This window comes from Podarcis cretensis (assembly GCF_951804945.1).
Source record: "Podarcis cretensis genome assembly, chromosome: 18".
NCBI classification, from domain to species: domain Eukaryota; kingdom Metazoa; phylum Chordata; class Lepidosauria; order Squamata; family Lacertidae; genus Podarcis; species Podarcis cretensis.
The window spans coordinates 7,031,767-7,050,940 of NC_137188.1; the positions used below are offsets into that span (position 1 = coordinate 7,031,767).

General features: G+C 46.8%; 2 protein-coding genes and 1 long non-coding RNA gene across 3 annotated transcripts in view; all 3 read right to left on the bottom strand.

Annotated features, from left to right (window-relative positions):
* TNFAIP8L1 (TNF alpha induced protein 8 like 1) overlaps positions 1-19,174 on the bottom strand; it is a 150,628-nt gene that overhangs the window by 46,364 nt on the left and 85,090 nt on the right. The gene's annotated exons all lie outside the window — the stretch shown is intronic.
* Positions 1-19,174, bottom strand: part of LOC307207309 — a 249,617-nt gene that overhangs the window by 24,198 nt on the left and 206,245 nt on the right. The window lies entirely within an intron of this gene.
* LOC307207043 (excitatory amino acid transporter 5-like) overlaps positions 1-19,174 on the bottom strand; it is a 39,838-nt gene that overhangs the window by 16,485 nt on the left and 4,179 nt on the right. Inside the window, exons 2-4 of the mRNA XM_079960724.1 lie at positions 15,819-15,898; positions 6,757-6,969; positions 3,618-3,660 (exon numbers count right to left, since the gene is read on the bottom strand). Coding sequence (XP_079816850.1) covers positions 3,618-3,660; positions 6,757-6,969; positions 15,819-15,898 — 336 coding nt within the window. The remainder of the gene's footprint in view (positions 1-3,617; positions 3,661-6,756; positions 6,970-15,818; positions 15,899-19,174) is intronic.

Sequence of the window (19,174 nt, forward strand, 5' to 3'; positions counted from 1 at the left end):
GGGTTTGAAGACTGAAAAAAGAAAGGTTGGTTTATGGAAAGTGGAGAACTGAATGTTATTATGAAGTAAGAATTTTCTGTAAGTTTTTAAAGCTGGTAGACAGAGAATAAGAAGTTTTTTTTTCTTTTTCTTTCCTCTTTATCTATTTTCTTTTAATCTTTATGTTAAAAAGTGCTTGATGTCAAATGTTTTATTTCTGCACACTGTCTTTTCTTTGTTTTTTCAAGCTTTAATTAAAAAAGAAAAGAAAAGGAGGGGTCATGTAAGCCATATACCGTATTGGCCCTAATATAAGCCACACTTTACCCCCAAATTCCGACAGTGAAAAGTTAAAGTGCGGCTTATATTCATGACCTTACGCCACCAGCATAGCTTTGCAGCTCCACCCCAGGAAGCAGCCCGGGTATTGTCTTTTTTCTCTCTCTCCCCCCCCCCCCCCAATTTTAAAGGTGCAGTTTATTTGTGGGGGCCAATAAGGTAGGTTATATCCACACCACATATTTAAAGTTCGTGGCTTCCCCCCAAAGTATCCTGGGAACGGTCATTTGCCCCTCATCAAACTACCATTCCCAGCACCCTTAACAACCTACAGTTCCCAGGGTGGTTTTGGGTAAGCCATGTGCTTTAAATGTACGAGGTGGTATTCAACTAAGTTTCATTCAGAGGAGATTGTTGAAATCACCCCAGTGTGGATGTGACTGAGGCTTCATAAAACTGCAGTGTCATCTAATCCAGGGCTGTCCAACAGGATGTCACATAGAGGAGGGAGAAAGGTTGTTTCCTGCTGCTCCAGAGAAGCGGACACGGAGCAATGGCTCCAAACTACAAGAAAGAAGATTCCACCTAAACATTAGGAAGAACTTCCTGACAGTAAGAGCTGTTCGACAGTGGAATTTGCTGCCAAGGAGTGTGGTGGAGTCTCCTTCTTTGGAGGTCTTTAAGCAGAGGCTTGACAACCATATGTCAGGAGTGCTCTGATGGTGTTTCCTGCTTGGCAGGGGGTTGGACTCGATGGCCCTTGTGGTCTCTTCCAACTCTATGATTCTAGGTCGATCGCCATCTACCGGTCGATCGTGGGGACCGGATCACAGTCTCTTGGAAGCTGGACGTCCCTGACCTAGTCCAACCCCTTGCAGTGCAGGACTCACAGCTAAAGAATCCCTCACTGGAGGCCATCCAAGCTCTAATGGTCAAAGTCCACCTCCACCTTTCACTGGCGCTATCCATGGTGCTGAGACCATGGAGTCTTTTCAGCTCATAGTACCTGGTATGGATGGGTGAGAACACAACCCTCCTGGCTCGCTGAGGGAAATAAAGAGTTTAAGAGGGTTCCCACCCACCCCCACCTTTGCTGGTGCATTCTGCAATAGGCAAATTGTGCATTAGCGGTCAGTTATGGATTGTGGACTGACCACACATCATTTTGCTTTATTAGTTGTTCTGTGATGCATCGTTATTGCAATCTGGAGGGAAGCTCTCGTGGTACAGCTCAACAAAAGCAGAACAACCTCCCTCTCCACCAAAGGATTTGCTCCCTCGCCATCGAAGCATTCGCGGTATTGAAAGCTATAGGGCTTTAAAAGGAAACTACAGGACTTGCATCAGTTACAGAGGAAGCAGTCAGTCTGCCCTGGGACTTTTGCAGGGGAAATGGCAGTGCAAGTGGGATTGTCAATACCGCCATGAGCAGAAATCATCATGAAAGCGCAATAAAACAGATATCTGGAGGGGCCCTGTGTGGTTTTTGCTGGGGGGAGGAGAGAAATCCCATTAATCAGCCAAATTCACGCTTTCTGAAATGATATGCAAACCGAAACAACAGCCGTCCTACAAATTCACACTTCTCTGAATTTTGCAATACAGTTCTCCAGTCAATTACAAACATGAATATACTAAAGTGCATATATTAGTGGAAATAACATACAAGAATGCCAGGGGGGATGGCTTGTCAAAAATATGCGCGTTAGGGGAACACCTTTGCTGATGGACTATATGGAACTGGCAGAAATGACTGGCAGAATCTGAGACCAGGGAGAAGAGTCGGTGGAAGAAGATTGGAAAAAATTTAAAGATTATTTACAGAAATATTGTAAAATTAATGAGCTTTAGAAAAATGGTGGAATGAAGTAATATGGCTTTGGCAGAAATGTTATCAGGAACTAGGTACAGATAGATTGTCAATGTATTAAAGGGAAAAAAATCAGATTAGAATATGTTAAGATTAATTATAGGACAGAAAATAGATGAAGATGGAAAGGACTTGCTGAAATAGTTATTTGAAGTGGAATACAAAAAGGGAGGCATGAGGAAGTCAATGAAACAAGTGAATGAAAGTTAAGATTGAAAATATTGGAAGTGTTTTTAATTGTTTTTGTTTTATTTTATTAATTCAATGTGTTATGTAGTGTTTTTGTTTTTGTATTTTATTATATTGTTATGTTTAATTTTTATTTTTGTTTTTTCTAAACTCTTAATAAATATTATTTTAAAAATAATAATAGGGGAACACCTTTGCATCTCACAAACACAGGGCCAGCCCACCTATGAGCCAAGGTGAGACAAGTTCCTCTGGTGGCAGGCTCCAGTGCCAAGGGCCTTCTGGCGGTTCCCTCGCTGCGAGAAGCCAAGGTAGGCAGAGGGCCTACTCAGTAGTGGCACCTGCCCTGTGGAACCCCCTCCCACCAGATATCAAGGAAATAAACAACTATCTGACTTTTAGAAGACATCTGAAGGCAGCCCTGCTTAGGGAAGCTTTTAATATTTGATGAATCATTGTGTTTAATACTTTGTTGGAAGCCGTCCAGAGTGGCTGGGGAAACCCAGCCAGATGGGCAGGGTATGTATGTATGTATGTATGTATGTGTCAGGGAACTGACATCAAAGGGAGAAACGGAGGCAGGGCACCAGAGCGATGCCGGGGAGGGAACCAGCAGAGGGGAAGGATTTCAGCGTGACACCAATGGAGAGGAGAGGGAGATGGAGGAGGCGGTGTCAGGGCTCCAAGACCCTTCAAGCGAAACTAGCGGAGAGAGTGCTGGCACGCCCCTGCCTTCCCCTTACTTGCGCAGGCGCGTTCCGCGGAGAGAACATAGGAGGAGACTTGGGGTCAAACAGCTTTTATGCTGGAAGAGATTCAAGAAACGCCCATTGACGGATTCTGCAAGTGACTAACAGGTCACTGAGGGTGAGCTCTAACCCTAAACCAAGTCGAGCAAACGATCTAATTGAACTGAAGGCAATTTACGCACAAGTAACCCCTTACAACCATTACAGTATGTATAAATAAATATTATCCACAGGGGCAGCAGATTCCAATATAGATATTTCTTTCCCCCTTGCTCCTGATGTAGATATTCCCTCACCCCTTCTCCTTCCCTGGCATTGGGAGGAACTATTTTGGAAATACCTCGGGTGCCAAAATGTCTTGGGCCAGCAGGCCATATATTTCTGGAAGCTCTCGAAAGTGGACAGGTTGGGGTCAGCGTATCCTGAGGTCTCAAGAGCTTCTGAATGTGCCTATGAGTAGGATCTGAGAGCAGAGAGAGGTTGCCCCTGGGCTGGCGGGACGGCTTGATCTGCATGCAAGGGCTGGGAAGAGAACTATATCAAGGGCTCACCTGCTGGAATGAAGCCTCGATGAGGTTGGAAGGAAACATATTTCTGCAGGAGACAGAACAAAACGGTATTGAGAAGGCCACTTGAATGGAGGTTTACTCATTTATTTTGGGTCACACCCACACCATACATTTAAAGCACATTTGTAGCATATTAACAGTCATGGCCGCAGGTGGCGCTGTGGGTTAAAGCCTCAGCGCCTAGGACTTGCCGATCGAAAGGTCGGCGGTTCGAATCCCTGCGGCGGGGTGCGCTCCCGCTGCTCGGTCCCAGCGCCTGCCAACCTAGCAGTTCGAAAGCACCTCCGGGTGCAAGTAGATAAATAGGGACCGCTTACCAGCGGGAAGGTAAACGGCGTTTCCGTGTGCGGCTCTGGCTTGCCAGAGCAGCGATGTCACGCTGGCCACGTGACCCGGAAGTGTCTCCGGACAGCGCTGGCCCCTGGCCTCTTAAGTGAGATGGGCGCACAACCCCAGAGTCTGTCAAGACTGGCCCATACGGGCAGGGGTACCTTTACCTTTAACAGTCATGGCTCCCTTCCCACCCTCAAAGACTCATGGGAACTGTAGTTTATCGACAGCCCAGGTTGGGTGGGACGCTTCACAGACTAATGATGGTATCTGTCCCTGGCATATCAAGAGGGTGGGGACAGAATTGCCAGTGTACCATATCAGAAAGTTTGAGCAGCAATGTTCTATGAGATGCTATGGCATCTGTGCCAGAGGCTCACAATTTCTCCACCTCCTGCTCCCGAGTCGTGGGTGGCCGAGGGAGGCAGCCCCCCCCAACAATCGTTAAGAAAGAGCGTGGGATTCATATTGGAGATGTGGGATGTGAGGGTCCAAATTACAAATGAAAATTAGAAAAAAAAATCCCTGCAAGTCACAGTATGGATTATTCACTAAAGTAAATAATCTCCGGAGAGTTTCTGCATTTGCATATTAAAACCACATTGCTAACCCTTACTGGCCTATACAAAGAACATATACGGGCAGTTGCTCCTGAATGGGGTAACCGCGCCCCTGAAGGACCAGGTGCGCAGCCCGGGAGTCATTTTGGATTCACAGCTTTCCATGGAGGCGCTGGTCAATTCTGTGTCCAGGGCAGCTGTTTACCAGCTCCATCTGGTACGCAGGCTGAGACCCTCCCTGCCCGCAGACTGTCACCCCAGAGTGGTGCATGCTCTGGTTATCTCTCGCTTGGACTACTGCCATGCGCTCTACGTGGGGCTACCTTTGAAGGTGACCCAGAAACAACAAATAATCCAGAATGTGGCAGCTAGACTGGTGACTAGGAGTGGCCGCTGAGACCATATAACACCGGTCATGAAAGACCTTCATTGGCTCCCAGTATGTTTCCGAGCACAATTCAAAGTGTTGGTGCTGACCTTTAAAGCCCTAAACGGCCTCAGTCCAGTATACCTGAAGGAGCATCTCCACCCCCATCATTCTGCTCAGACACTGAGGTCCAGCACCGAGGGCCTTCTGGTAGTTCCCTCACTGTGAGAAGTGAGTTTACAGGGAACCAGGCAGAGGGCCTTCTTGGTAGTGGTGCCTCCCTGTGGAACGCCCTGTCGCCAGATGTCAAGGAAATAAACAGCTATCTGACTTTTAGAAGACATCTGAAGGCAGCCCTGTTCAGGGAAGTTTTTAATGTTTGATGTTTTATTGCTTTTTTATTAATCTTCTGTTAATCTTTTTATTAATCTTCTGTTGGGAGCCACCCAGAATAAAACATCAAACATTAAAAACTTCCCTCAACCGGGTGCCTTAATTTGTTCCAGTGAGAGTTGTCTACCTCCTCTGTATTATAAAACCATTTGACAAATATAGTTCAAAGTGCTGGCAGACAAAGCCCTCCAGACCTGGCTGGACTCCAGCTCCCATCATCCCTGGCCATTGGCCATGCTTGCTGGCCTGGTGGGAGTTGGTAGTCCAGCAACGTCCACAGGGCCAAAGGTTCCCCATGACTGCTATCCAGTTTAGGATTAAGAAACCTGAAATACTGTCTCATCCCTTATATACCTGACTGATCACTGCACACTGCAGGAGAGGGCCTCCTACAGATACCATCTTCAGCAAGTCCATTCCACAAACTGTCAGGATCAGGCCTTTAGCGTGGCAGTCCCCACTTTCTGAAACTCCCTCTTGATATATTTATCAGGCAGGCACCAACCTCTATTGTCTTTTTGGTGCCTGTTGAAGGCTTTCTTATTTCAAAATGTCTCCTAAGCAGAGATCTGTTTTACCCCAATCAGGATTGGGTTTGAAGTTGTTTCCAACAGGGGCAGATCTACTATGAAACTATTGAGGCTTAAGCTCCAGGGCCCCTAATCCTGAAGGGGCCCCAGAAGCAAACTGTGTTCACATTACTTTTTAAAAAACTGGGCCAAGTAGACGCTGGTGGCGCTGTGGGTTAAACCACAGAGCCTAGGGCTTGCCGATCAGAAGATCGGCGGTTCGAATCCCCACGACGGCCAATAAAGCGAGATGAGCGCCACAACCCCAGAGTTGTTCGCGAATGGACCTAATGGTCAGGGGTCCCTTTACCTTTAGATGCGATTTGAGTCGCACGACTCAAATTGATTAGTTTTTAAAACCAAACTCTTGGTAAAAAGAAAAAAAAAGGGGGGGGGAGATGAACGATGAGACTAAAAATAAATTACAGGTCTGAAGATTGAAAAGAAGGTTAAGTATTTAGGTGTATAAAAAAAAGGTAAAGGTACCCCTGCCCGTACGGGCCAGTCTTGACAGACTCTGGGGTTGTGCGCCCATCTCACTTAAGAGGCCAGGGGCCAGCGCTGTCCGGAGACACTTCCGGGTCACGTGGCCAGCGTGACATCGCTGCTCTGGCCAGAGCCAGAGCCGCACACGGAAACGCCGTTTACCTTCCCGCTGTTAAGCGGTCCCTATTTATCTACTTGCACCCGGAGGTGCTTTCGAACTGCTAGGTTGGCAGGCGCTGGGACCGAGCAGCGGGAGCGCACCCCGCCGCAGGGATTCGAACCGCCGACCTTTTGATCGGCAAGCCCTAGGCGCTGAGGCTTTAACCCACAGCGCCACCTGCGTCCCCTACCCCTCCTTTTAAATGATTCAAACACACCGCGAGCTTTTGCGAAACATGCAGAGAAGCAGATTGTACCTGATGAGATCCAGCAAAGCATCTGCAGAACTGAGCACCACTTTGCCAACGGTGTACTCCTCCTTTTGGGCAGCGGCCCCTGGGTGGATGCTAATGACTAAGATGATCCCGGTGGTAACTGCCAGGAAGGTGGTCCAGAGGTAATAGGTGATGGTGATCATCCCCATCCTGCCACAGGCTTTGGAGTCCATGGTGGCCAAGCCAGACATCAAGCTGAAGGGAGAGGAGGAGGATAGTGGTGATCTGGTTAACCGCGCACATCATTACAAAGACTTACCGGTATAATAATAATAATAATAATAATTTATTATTTATACCCCACCCATCTGGCTGGGCCTCCTCAGCCACTCTGGGCAGCTTCCATAGAAAGCAGAAATACAGTAAAATATCACACGTTAAAAACTTCCCTGAACAGGGCTGCCTTAAGATGTCTTCTGAATGTCAGGTAGTTGTTTATCACTTTGACATCTGGTGGGAGGGCGTTCCACAGGGCGGGCGCCACTACCGAGAAGGCCCTCTGCCTGGTTCCCTGTAGCTTTGCTTCTCGCAATGAGGGAACCGCCAGAAGGCCCTCGGCACTGGACCTCAGCGACTTAGCTGCGATTCCTGCGTTGCAGGGGTTTAGAGTGGATGACACCCCCCCACCCCGGATCCTTCCGACATTACATTTCCGCGATTCTATGAAGCAGACAGATAAACAAGAGCAGGGCTCAGCAAACTTTTTCAGCAGGGGGCCGGTCCACTGTCCCTCAGACCTTGTGGGGGGCCAGACTATATTTTGGAAAAAAAATAATGAACGAATTCCTATGCCCCGCAAATAACCCAGAGATGCCTTTTAAATAAAAGCACACATTCTACTCATGTAAAAACACCAGGCAGGCCCCGCAAATAACCCAGAGATGCATTTTAAATAAAAGCACACATTCTACTCATGTTAAAACACCAGGCAGGCCCCGCAAATAACCCGGAGATGCATTTTAAATAAAAGGGCGCATTCTACTCATGTAAAAACACGCTGATTCTCGGACCGTCTGTGGGCCAGAATGAGAAGGCGATTGGGCTGGATCCGGCCCCCCAGGCCTTAGTTTGCCTACCCATGAATAAGAGGGTGCACCTGTAGACAGATGCAGGGGTGTGAAGGGAGAGGGAGTCACAGGTGGCAGGTAGGTAGACGGACGGACTGCATCGTAAGACCCTAAGAGGAGCCATGTTGGATCATCAGGGTCATTCCAGTCCAGCATCCTGTTCCCCACAGCGGTCAACAGGCATATGTACAGGTGTGGTTCTAATCTATACAATAAAATGCTCCTTTCCCCCCATACTGCGAACAATTGTTCAACCAGTGAGTCGGGCTTTTTCTCATCTTAGAATCACAGAATTGTGGAGTTGTTGGAAGGGATCACAAGGATCATCCAGCCCAACCCCCCAACCCCCCCCCCCACAATGCAGGAATCTTTTGCCCAACGTGGGGCTTGAACCCACGACCCCGAGATTAAGAGTCTCATGCTTACCAACTGAGCTATCCCAGCTACGCACAGTCCTCAAATATGAGCATTGCTGTAGTAAACATAAGGTAAAGGTAACGGGACCCTGACCATTAGGTCCAGTCGTGGCCAACTCTGGGGTTGCGGCGCTCATCTCGCTTTATTGGCCGAGGGAGCTGGTGCACAGCTTCCGGGTCATGTGGCTAGCATGACTAAGCCGCTTCTGGCGAACCAGAGCAGCGCACGGAAATGCCGTTTACCTTCCCGCCGGAGCGGTACCTATTTATCTACTTGCACTTTGATGTGCTTTCGAACTGCTAGGTTGGCAGGAGCAGGGACCGAACAACAGGAGCTCACCCCATTGCGGGGATTCGAACCACCGTCCTTCTGATTGGCAAGCCCTAGGCTCTGTGGTTTAACCCACAGCGCCACCCGCGTCCCATACACAGTATGAATTTGGACTCCCCTGTAATGTTTCCTGAGTGTTTAAATCATTTGACTGAGATAGCATTTGGTAAACAGTAAAGGTTTCAACGAGATTCCAGATCTGATTTCCGATAGTACGACCCTGCCCTGCCATCCCATCAGCAGAGCAACATGTGAAAAGGATCTAGGAGTCTTGGTTGACCACAAACTTGACATGAGCCAACAGTGTGACGTGGCAGCTAAAAAAGCCAATGCAATTCTGGGCTGCATCAATAGGAGTATAGCATCTAGATCAAGGGAAGTAATAGTGCCACTGTATTCTGCTCTGGTCAGACCTCACCTGGAGTACTGTGTCCAGTTCTGGGCACCACAGTTCAAGAAGGACACTGACAAACTGGAACGTGTCCAGAGGAGGGCAACCAAAATGGTCAAAGGCCTGGAAACGATGCCTTATGAGGAACGGCTAAGGGAGCTGGGCATGTTTAGCCTGGAGAAGAGGAGGTTAAGGGGTGATATGATAGCCATGTTCAAATATATAAAAGGATGTCACATAGTGGAGGGAGAAAGGTTGTTTTCTGCTGCTCCAGAGAAGCGGACACGGAGCAATGGTTCCAAACTACAAGAAAGAAGATTCCACCTAAACATTAGGAAGATCTTCCTGACAGTAAGAGCTGTTCGACAGTGGAATTTGCTGCCAAGGAGTGTGGTGGAGTCTCCTTCTTTGGAGGTCTTTAAGCAGAGGCTTGACAACCATATGTCAGGAGTGCTCTGATGGTGTTTCCTGCTTGGCAGGGGGTTGGACTCGATGGCCCTTGGGGTCTCTTCTAACTCTATGATTCTATGATCTCAGATCTCTGCAGCAGCAGATTCCCTTAGGAGCTCATCTCTCTTTGGAGACTGGCCAGCTCCTGAAATGCATGCATTTGCACTGTTTTAAGTAGCTCGTTTTCAATTAGCACCTATAATTTTGGGTGCTGGCCTTTGGAAGCTGTTGTTTTTAAAATTATAACTTCACAAAACGGCTGCAAGGGCTCTAAATGCTGAGCTGGCGGGAGTGAAACCCAAACACGGATTTGCAGATATCTGCTTGTGAAATGAAAACATCTGAATCTCTATATCATGTTATGTTTATCTGCCCTTTGTACAGTTCAGCCCGTGCTAGTATACTAAACTCCATAATCCAGCCAATGGCTGACAAACCAGTAGACCTACAGCTTGCCTGGGTTCTTCAAGATGTGTATCCTTATATTACCCTACAGGTTGCTAAATTCCTAACAGCCGTCCTCTCGTACAAGAGACGGAATGGAATGTTAGTTGATTATTGATAGTTATAAGAATTTTCTATAACGACATCAGATACTGATTTTAGTGTAGTGCAATTTTAATCTTAATCTTAAGCTTTTCTTATGAAAGGCTGATATTTGTCCTTGTGAGTTGTAAACTGTGCTATACTACTTGTGGCTTTCTTATGAATGGCTGATATTTGTCCTTGTGAGTTGTAAACTGTGCTATACTACTTGTGGCTTGTACGAGTCCGCTGTTTTATTTGATTTGTTTTGTTGTGTTGTGTTTCATGATGGGCGTAAAGCCGAATAAACATTTTGATTTGATATCTGGCATGGGTGCCAATACTGCCCTTTCTGTGCCACCCAGTCTTGCAAGGTGTCCCCTTTAAACCCCAGCACTTCCTGCCACGATCTTCAGAACACTCCGAAAGCTCGCTCTTGAGTTGCTAAAATGGTGTGGCGGCAGCCAGACTGGACGGGCAGCTTTGGGAGCTAAGACAGGCGACATGTGAGATCCCTGCCATGTCAGGTAATCTGCAGCAATTTAGCCTAAGCTCCCAGCTGCACGTTTCTGGGCCATGTGATGGATCCCATTAAGGGAAAATGGACAGGGCGGCTGATTAAAGGAAGCAGGAAGAGATGCTGAGGTGGGGGTTGGAAATCAAGAAACGCAACCCTCCACATGAATGGACTCCTGGCACAGATGGCTCACCTGCATCTAGCAATGGAGGAAGAAGCTGAATTCAGTCTGCATTTAAAGGCAAACCTACCAAATCTGCAATTTCCCCAAACAATGCACAAACCGAAACGCACAGCCGTCCTGGGAAATTTGCACTTCAAATTTGGCAGTGCAGCTCTTCCCACCAAGTTGTGTGTACCAAAAAACTCACATATAACTAGGGTAAAGTTTATGCATTAAACTCCATCCCCATCGTCCAGCCCAGACATTGAGGTCCAGCTCCGAGGGCCTTCTGGCAGCTCCCTCCCTGCAAGAGGTGAGGTTACAGGGAACCAGGCAGAGGGGCTTCTTGATAGTGGTGCATGCCCTGTGGAACACCCTCCCACCAGATGTCAAGGGAATAAACAACTACCTGACTTTTAGAAGACATCTGAAGGCAGCCCTGTTTAGGGAAGTTTTAATGTTCGATGTCTTATCATGTTTTTAATATTCTATTGTGAGCTGCCCAGAGTGGCTGGGGAAACCCAGCCAGATGAGTGGGGCTTACAAATAAATAAAATAATAATAATAATAATATTTAAACTGCTCTGAGATCTAAGGATGAAGGGTGGTGTGCAAATTTAATAAATGATAATAATAAAGTTTGCATAAGAAGACATAAGTTAGCAGAAATAACCTACTGGGTAAATTGCTTTGCAGAAATGTTTATATTAGAACAGGAACGTCCAATTTCCAAGAGACCATGATCTACTCACACTATTAAAAATACTGGCAGTGATCTACCCATTTGGATTGACCAGAGTTGTTGAGCTTTTCTGAGAAAGCTTCCATCAAAGTTTCGTTGGGCTAAAGTTCTTGAGGGTTGTTTTGTTTTGGGGGGGAGGGCAAACCAGGACTGACCAGGGACATCCCAGCTGTATTGGAAGAAATTTGCACTAAAATGCTTAACATTAGGATGAACTTTCTGGTGGTAGAAGCTGCTTTGACAGTGGAATAGATGACCTCGGAAGGTGGTGGGCACTCCTCTGTTGGAGGTTTTCAAACAGACAGGAATCACTTAAGAGATTCTTTAGCTGAGATTCCTTTGGTGGGGGGTTGGACTAGATGATCCATGGAAGTCCCTTCCTAACTCTATAATTCTATATACAGTGGTGCCTCGCAAGACGAAAAGAATCCATTCCGCGAGTCTCTTCGTCTTGCGGTTTTTTCGTCTTGCGAAGCAAGCCCATTAGCAGATTAGCGGATTAGCGCTATTAGCGGTTTAGCAGATCAGCTGATAAGCGGCTTAGCGGATCAGCTGTTAAGCGGCTTAGCGGATCAGCTGATAAGCGGCTTAGCGGATCAGCTGATAAGCGGCTTAGCGGATCAGCTGATAAGTGGCTTAGCGGCTTAGAAAAAGGGGGGGGAGGGGAAAAAACCCGCAGGAACTCGCAAGACAAAAAAATCGTTTTGCGAAGCACCTCCAAAACGGAAAACCCTTTCGTCTAGCGGGTTTTCTGTCTTGCGAGGCATTCGTCTTGCGGGGCACCACTGTGTATATATATATATATATATATATATTCAAATTCAGAGGCAATATGACCCTAAATACAATTTGCTGTGGAGCAACCATGGAGGAGGGGAGAGGATGTAGGGACGTGCTTGGTTTCTGCTTTGAGCTTTCTGGAGGAATCTTGGTTGACCACTGTGGGGAATAGGATGCTGAGCTGCAGGGACCCCGAGGTCCTGATCCAGCAGTCCATCCATCCACCTACCTACCACCTGTGACTCTCTCTTCCTCCCTCCGCACCCCCTGCCTCCGTCTACAGGTGAAGGGTGCAGAACAGACAATTCTTCCATATCTATTAATCTGTCTATTTGCCACATTCTGCTTTTCAAGCATGTGTCCAGAACAGCTTGAAACAAAAGAGAGAAAGAAATAGAAGTCTGAGGATGGAGACTTTGAAGGACTCGGCTGTGACGTTGCTTCACTAAAACCCAATCTACGCATTGCAGGAGCGTATGAAAATGACAAGAGACAAGAAGCACAACCAAGCCAGGTGCTATATAAATGTGGGAGGGTCAACTAAGCAGAAGGCAGTGGAGAGACGAAGCTAGGAATGTGTGTTGCAAATGGATGAATCCATTCTGCTTTTCTCAGTTTCTCATTTTATTAGTCTTGCATTCGGTTTTCCACACTGAACTGAATTTTTTTGCATTTAACAAAAATCTTCAAGAAAATTCGTCAGCGCTATCGTGCAGGTTATTCCCAATAAATGCGGTTTCACATGCAGTTTCGACCAATATAAGGCATTTTTGCATGTTACTTTCACTTTCCTTCCTATGCACATCATCCTCTGATGTGTATTGCTGCACAAACTGGCTGGAGAAGTGGCACTGTGAAACTTGGAGAAGCGCAAAGTTCTGTGTTTGCATATTGGTTTGAATTAGGTGGGAATTAGGTAGTTTCTCATTAAAATGCAAAACAAAACAAAACAAAGTTCATTCACTGTTCCTAGTTGCAAGGACTGATGAATGACCAAGGGAGAGTGGGATGTCGTGGAGCCAGATTTACTGAAGCAGAGAGAGGGGATAGCAAAAGCTCTGACCTTTGTAATGAGTCAACGCTCCCTTACCCAGGGTCAAGCCTGGGAGATATTTAGCTCCCAAGGGGATTGCAGAGGCACTTAACGGGCTCCGAGAGGTGTTCTCAGAAACGGAGCCATTCACACTACCATCATATATAAGATCAATAAAACAGAATAGAACTACCCAGGAAATGTTATCAGCCAGTTAAGAAAACGTCTGACGAAAAAGGAGAGATTTAGTCCCTTCTGGAATGCAAACAGGGAGAATTCCCCCATTCCAGGGAGCCTCAGGTACAGGGCCAGACCATAGAATCATAGAATCATAGAGTTGGAAGAGACCACAAGGGCCATCGAGTCCAACCCCCTGCCAAGCAGGAAACACCATCAGAGCACTCCTGACATATGGTTGTCAAGCCTCTGCTTAAAGACCTCCAAAGAAGGAGACTCCACCACACTCCTTGGCAGCAAATTCCACTGTCAAACAGCTCTTACTGTCAGGAAGTTCTTCCTAATGTTTAGGTGGAATCTTCTTTCTTGTAGTTTGAAACCATTGCTCCGTGTCCGCTTCTCTGGAGCAGCAGAAAACAACCTTTCTCCCTCCTCTATGTGACATCCTTTTATATATTTGAACATGGCTATCATATCACCCCTGAACCTCCTCTTCTCCAGGCTAAACATGCCCAGCTCCCTTAGCCGTTCCTCATAAGGCATCGTTTCCAGGCCTTTGACCATTTTGGTTGCCCTCCTCTGGACACGTTCCAGTTTGTCAGTGTCCTTCTTGAACTGTGGTGCCCAGAACTGGACACAGTACTCCAGGTGAGGTCTGACCAGAGCAGAATACAGTGGGACCCGTGAGGCAAGCAGTGGGAGTCCATGGGGTGGCATTCCCATGGACCCCACCCCACGGGCAGCAGAGGAGTGGCACTGGCAATGGCACCAGTATCTAGCAAGATGTTGCCAGAAGCCAGTGCTGTTGCCAACGCTTTGCAGGTGCCACCTTTCAACACATGTACAGGCGGCTTCAGTGGTGGGGAGTCATGTGCCAATTTCACCTTAAGTGGCAAACCAGGACACGCCACCTCTGTCCAGCTGCCATAGCTGCAAAGGCCCTAAGCCTAGTGGCCAATGTTTGTACTGCGCATATGGAAAGCAGAGAAGGGCATGATCCGACACCAGGATTATTAAAAAGGCAATGGTTTCTGTTCTGACCTTGGAATCAGCAAGGCTTCCATTCTGCTGCAGTTCAGTTTCTGTCAAATTCTATGTTGTTCGTCTCACTGGATGGCCACCTACCAGGGATTTTTTAGCTGTGGTTCCTGCATTTTGTCATGGACTGGCTGGATGCAAGGAGTGGTGGGAGGCACCAGCTGGGAAACCCCCAGGGGAAGACGGCTCAGAGCCCGCGGAGTGGTGGTGGGACAACGGTGAGTGCTCAGAGGGAGAAGACTGGGAGGATGAGGGGTCGGAAGCTGAAGAGGTAACAGTGTTTAGTGAGTAGGAAGAGGCTATGGCAGAAGAGTGACTAGTGGGGTGCCACAGGGTTCTGTCTTGGGCCCGGTCTTATTCAACATCTTTATCAACGACTTGGATGATGGACTCAAGGGCATCCTGATCAAATTTGCAGATGACACCAAACTGGGAGGGGTAGCTAACACCCCAGAGGACAGGATCACACTTCAAAACGACCTTGACAGATTAGAGAACTGGGCCAAAACAAACAAGATGAATTTTAACAGGGAGAAATGTAAAGTATTGCACTTGGGCAAAAAAAATGAGAGGCACAAATACAAGATGGGTGACACCTGGCTTGAGAGCAGTACATGTGAAAAGGAACTAGGAGTCTTGGTTGACCGCAAACTTGACATGAGCCAACAGTGTGACGCGGCAGCTAAAAAAGCCAATGCAATTCTGGGCTGCATCAATAGGAGTATAGCATCTAGATCAACTCTGCATCAAGCCTCTGCTTAAAGACCTCCAAAGAAGGAGACTCCACCACACTCCTTGGCAGCAAATTCCACTGTCAAACAGCTCTTACTGTCAGGAAGTTCTTCCTAATGTTTAGGTGGAATCTTCTTTCTTGTAGTTTGGATCCATTGCTCCGTGTCCGCTTCTCTGGAGCAGCAGAAAACAACCTTTCTCCCTCCTCTATGTGACATCCTTTTATATATTTGAACATGGCTATCATATCACCCCTTAACCTCCTCTTCTCCAGGCTAAACATGCCCAGCTCCCTTAGCCATTCCTCATAAGGCATCGTTTCCAGGCCTTTGACCATTTTGGTTGCCCTCCTCTGGACACGTTCCAGTTTGTCAGTGTCCTTCTTGAACTGTGGTGACCCTTGGGACCCTTGCGTAAATAAATGCAGAGGCCCATGAGATTCAAATGTTTTCTTCCCTGGGGTTGAGGGAGGTTTGAGTGGCTCAAAAACAAAGCTTACTATTTCTTTTGTTGGAAGAACTAATTGCACCTCTCCTGGCATATTGCCCATGGCAACTCTGGAGGGAGGTCTGAGCTGCACCCCCAGGAAAGCAAACTCTTCTCTTCCAAGCGCAAAGGAGCCATTTTAAACAATATTGCGACTCCCTCTCCACCTGCCGCTGCATGGCCTTCTTGCTCTCACCTGGAGGTGATCAGTGGTAATATCAGCATCTTCAACATCCTCATCAGGAGTTCTCCAGGAAATGAGAAATACTGCTTCTCCTGTAGGGGAGTGGGAAAGGCAAAAGCGTTAGGCCACAGAGGAGAACTGGGGAGGAGCAGAGAAACACAGAACTTGCAGCCAAAAGAGAAAGTCTTCGCACACACAGCTGGAACCTAGGTTGAAAACAATCTCACATTCACGCCATACATTTAAAGCAGTGTTTCCCAACCTTGGGCCTCCAGCTGTTTTGGGACTACAACTCCCATCATCCCTAGCTAGCAAAACCAGTGGTCAAGGATGATGGGAATTGTAGTTCAAAAACAGCTGGAGGCTCAAGGTTGGGAAACACTGATTTAAAGTGTGTGGCTTCTCCCAAAGAACTCTGGGAAACTGTAGTTAGTTAAGGGGGCTGGGAACTGAAGCTTTGTGAAGGGTAAAATACAGTTCCCAGGATTCTTTGAGGGAAGCTATGTGCTGGTGTGGATGCGACCAAGTAGCAGCCATCATTCAATAGCAAGGAATTAATGATGTTCTTTTTAAAGCACATTTTCCCTCCTATAAATTCACACGTGGGTATGATGATGATGGTGATGATGATGTCCCTTTTTTTGCCAGAGCAACTCAAAGCGACTTAAAATATTTTAAGCATTAAAGACAGCAAACCAAACCAAAAAACCACACACCTAAAAATCTACATTAAAACATCCCACTCTCACAAAAAGGCCAAAGTTAATTAAAAGCTAAGGGCCTGACGGATGTTTTCACCTGGCAGCTAAGGATATGTAACGATGGCACCAGGCTAGCCTCCCCAAGAGAGCATATAATAATAATAATAATAATAATAATAATAATAATAATAAGTATTTATACCTCGCCCATCCGGCCACCACTGAAAAGGCCCATTCTCGTGTTGCCACCCTCCACACCTCCCGTTGGTGACAAGATTGTGCAGACCTAACCCTCACATCCAGAATCACGAATGGAGACGTTTCCATAGGGCAAAGGTGGCCAGCTCTCCAAGGGCTGCTTTGTGGTGGTGGGTGCAGTTACCCCACCCTCTCACATAGAGAAGGACAGTAGCTTGGTAGGAGAGCATCTGCTTGGTATGCTGGATACCAGAGTGGTGCATGCTCTAGTTATCTCCCGCTTGCACTACTGCAATGCGCTCTACATGGGGCTACCTTTGAAGGTGACCCGGAAACTACAATTAATCCAGAATGCGGCAGCTAGACTGGTGACTGAGAGCGGCTGCTGAGACCATATAACACCGGTCCTGAAAGACCTACACTGGCTCCCAGTATGTTTCCGAGCACAATTCAAAGTGTTGGTGCTGACTTTTAAAGTCCTAAACAGCCTCGGCTCAGTATGCCTGAAGGAGCATCTCCACCTCCATCGTTCAGCCCGGACACTGAGGTCCAGCTCCGAGGGTCTTGTGGCGGTTCCCTCCCTTCAAGAAATGAGGTTGCAGGGAACCAGGCAGAGGGCCTTCTCGGTGGTGGCACCCGCCCTGTGGAACACCCTCCCATCAGACGTCAAGGAAATAAAGAACTATCTGACTTTTAGAAGACATCTGAAGGCAGCCCTGTTTAGGGAAGTTTTTAATGTTTGATGTTTTATTGTGTTTTTAATATTCTGTTGGGAGCAGGGGAAACCCAGCCAGATGGGTGGGGTATAAATAATAATTTCTTATTCTTAATCTTTTTCTTATTCTTGATATCCCTGGTTCAGATCCCAGCATCTCCTGGTAGGGATGTGAATGCCCTTTACCTGAAACCCTGGAAAGAAACCCTGCAAAGTCAGAATAGACAACCATGTGCCAGATGGACTGGTCTGATCCAGTATAAGGCAGCTTCCTGTGTTCCTATGTTACTGCCAGGATTCTTTTTTTAAAAAATAATATTTATTAGCAGTTTAAAGATTACAAAAGAAAAGAAAAAGAATTATACAAGACAATACAAAAACAAAAACAAAAACAAAAACACCACACAACCCAAACCCTGAAATATTGAATCAACCAAACAAAACAAAAACAATTAAAAACACATCCAATAATTTTGATATCATAACTTTCGTTCACTTGTTTCAGCTACCTCCTCATGCCTCCCTTTTTGTAATCCACTTCAATTAACTGTTTCAGCGATTCCTTTCCATCTTCCTCGGTTTTCTGTCCTGTAATTTATCTTAACATATTCTAACCTTGTTTTTTCCCTTTAATACATTTACAATCTGTCTGTACCTAATTCCTTATAAAATTTCTGCTAAAGCCATATAACTTCATTCCATCATTTTTCTAACATTCATTAATTTTACAATATTTCTGTAAATAATCTTTAAACTTTTTCCAGTCTTCTTCCACCGACTCTTCTCCCTGGTCTCGGATGCTGCCAGTCATTTCCGCCAGTTCCATATAGTCCATCAACTTCATCTGCCATTCTTCCCGGGTGGGTAAATCTTCTGTCTTCCGTTATTGCCAGGATTCTTTGGGGGAAGGCGTGTGCTTTAAATGCGTGGTGTGCATTTTACCAAGGGAAGCAAATATTGCGAAGGCCCCATTCTGAGTGCCAAAAAGGAGAGGAAACAAGAGTTGATCTTTTGCTACCAAGCTTGAAAATGGAGAGGAGTATTTCACGGCCCAAATGTATGCTCTGAGGAGGGTGTCCCACAGAGCTCAACAGAACAGTAGGAAGCCTACGTAAAGATTGCAGGCTTATTCTTCGAATGGCTCCCCAGCAGCATAGCTGTCAAGTGTCCCTTATTTGAAGAGACAGTCCCTTATTCCAGCGCCATGTCCCGCTGCTGTCCCTTATTGATGGATGTCCCTTAAATGTCCCGCTGCTGTCCCTTAAATTTTAAATGAAGCAGCTCCTCTCACTCCCTCCCTGCCGGCCAGGGAGGAGGGAGGCTCCAACTGTGTCGCTTGGCTGTGTTGCTCACCCAATAAGAAGTCTAAGAACGACTGGGGGGGGTGGAGCTTGCATGCCTTATGTGTGGCTAGTTAATGCAAGCTGAGAGGTTTTTTGAATGCTGGACGCCATTTTGTTGCACGTGCTGCTGCAAACTTTGCAGTGCAAAGCCAGGCCGGGGAGCCATCTTAAGTTGAGGCTGCATAGGCCTTGTGGTGCATGTGATTCAGATTCTATTCAGTTGAACCTCTGGTTACAAAGTTGGTTGGACAGTGTTCTCGAAGCTACCAGCATGAGTTTGACCAGACTGCAGGAGGACAGGAAGACTGGAGTGCCTGGAACAGGTGAGGCTGCAGGTCCCTTATTTTGGTTGCTGGTCCCTTATTTTGGTTGCTGGTCCCTTATTTTCAAGGCTGCTGGTCCCTTATTTTC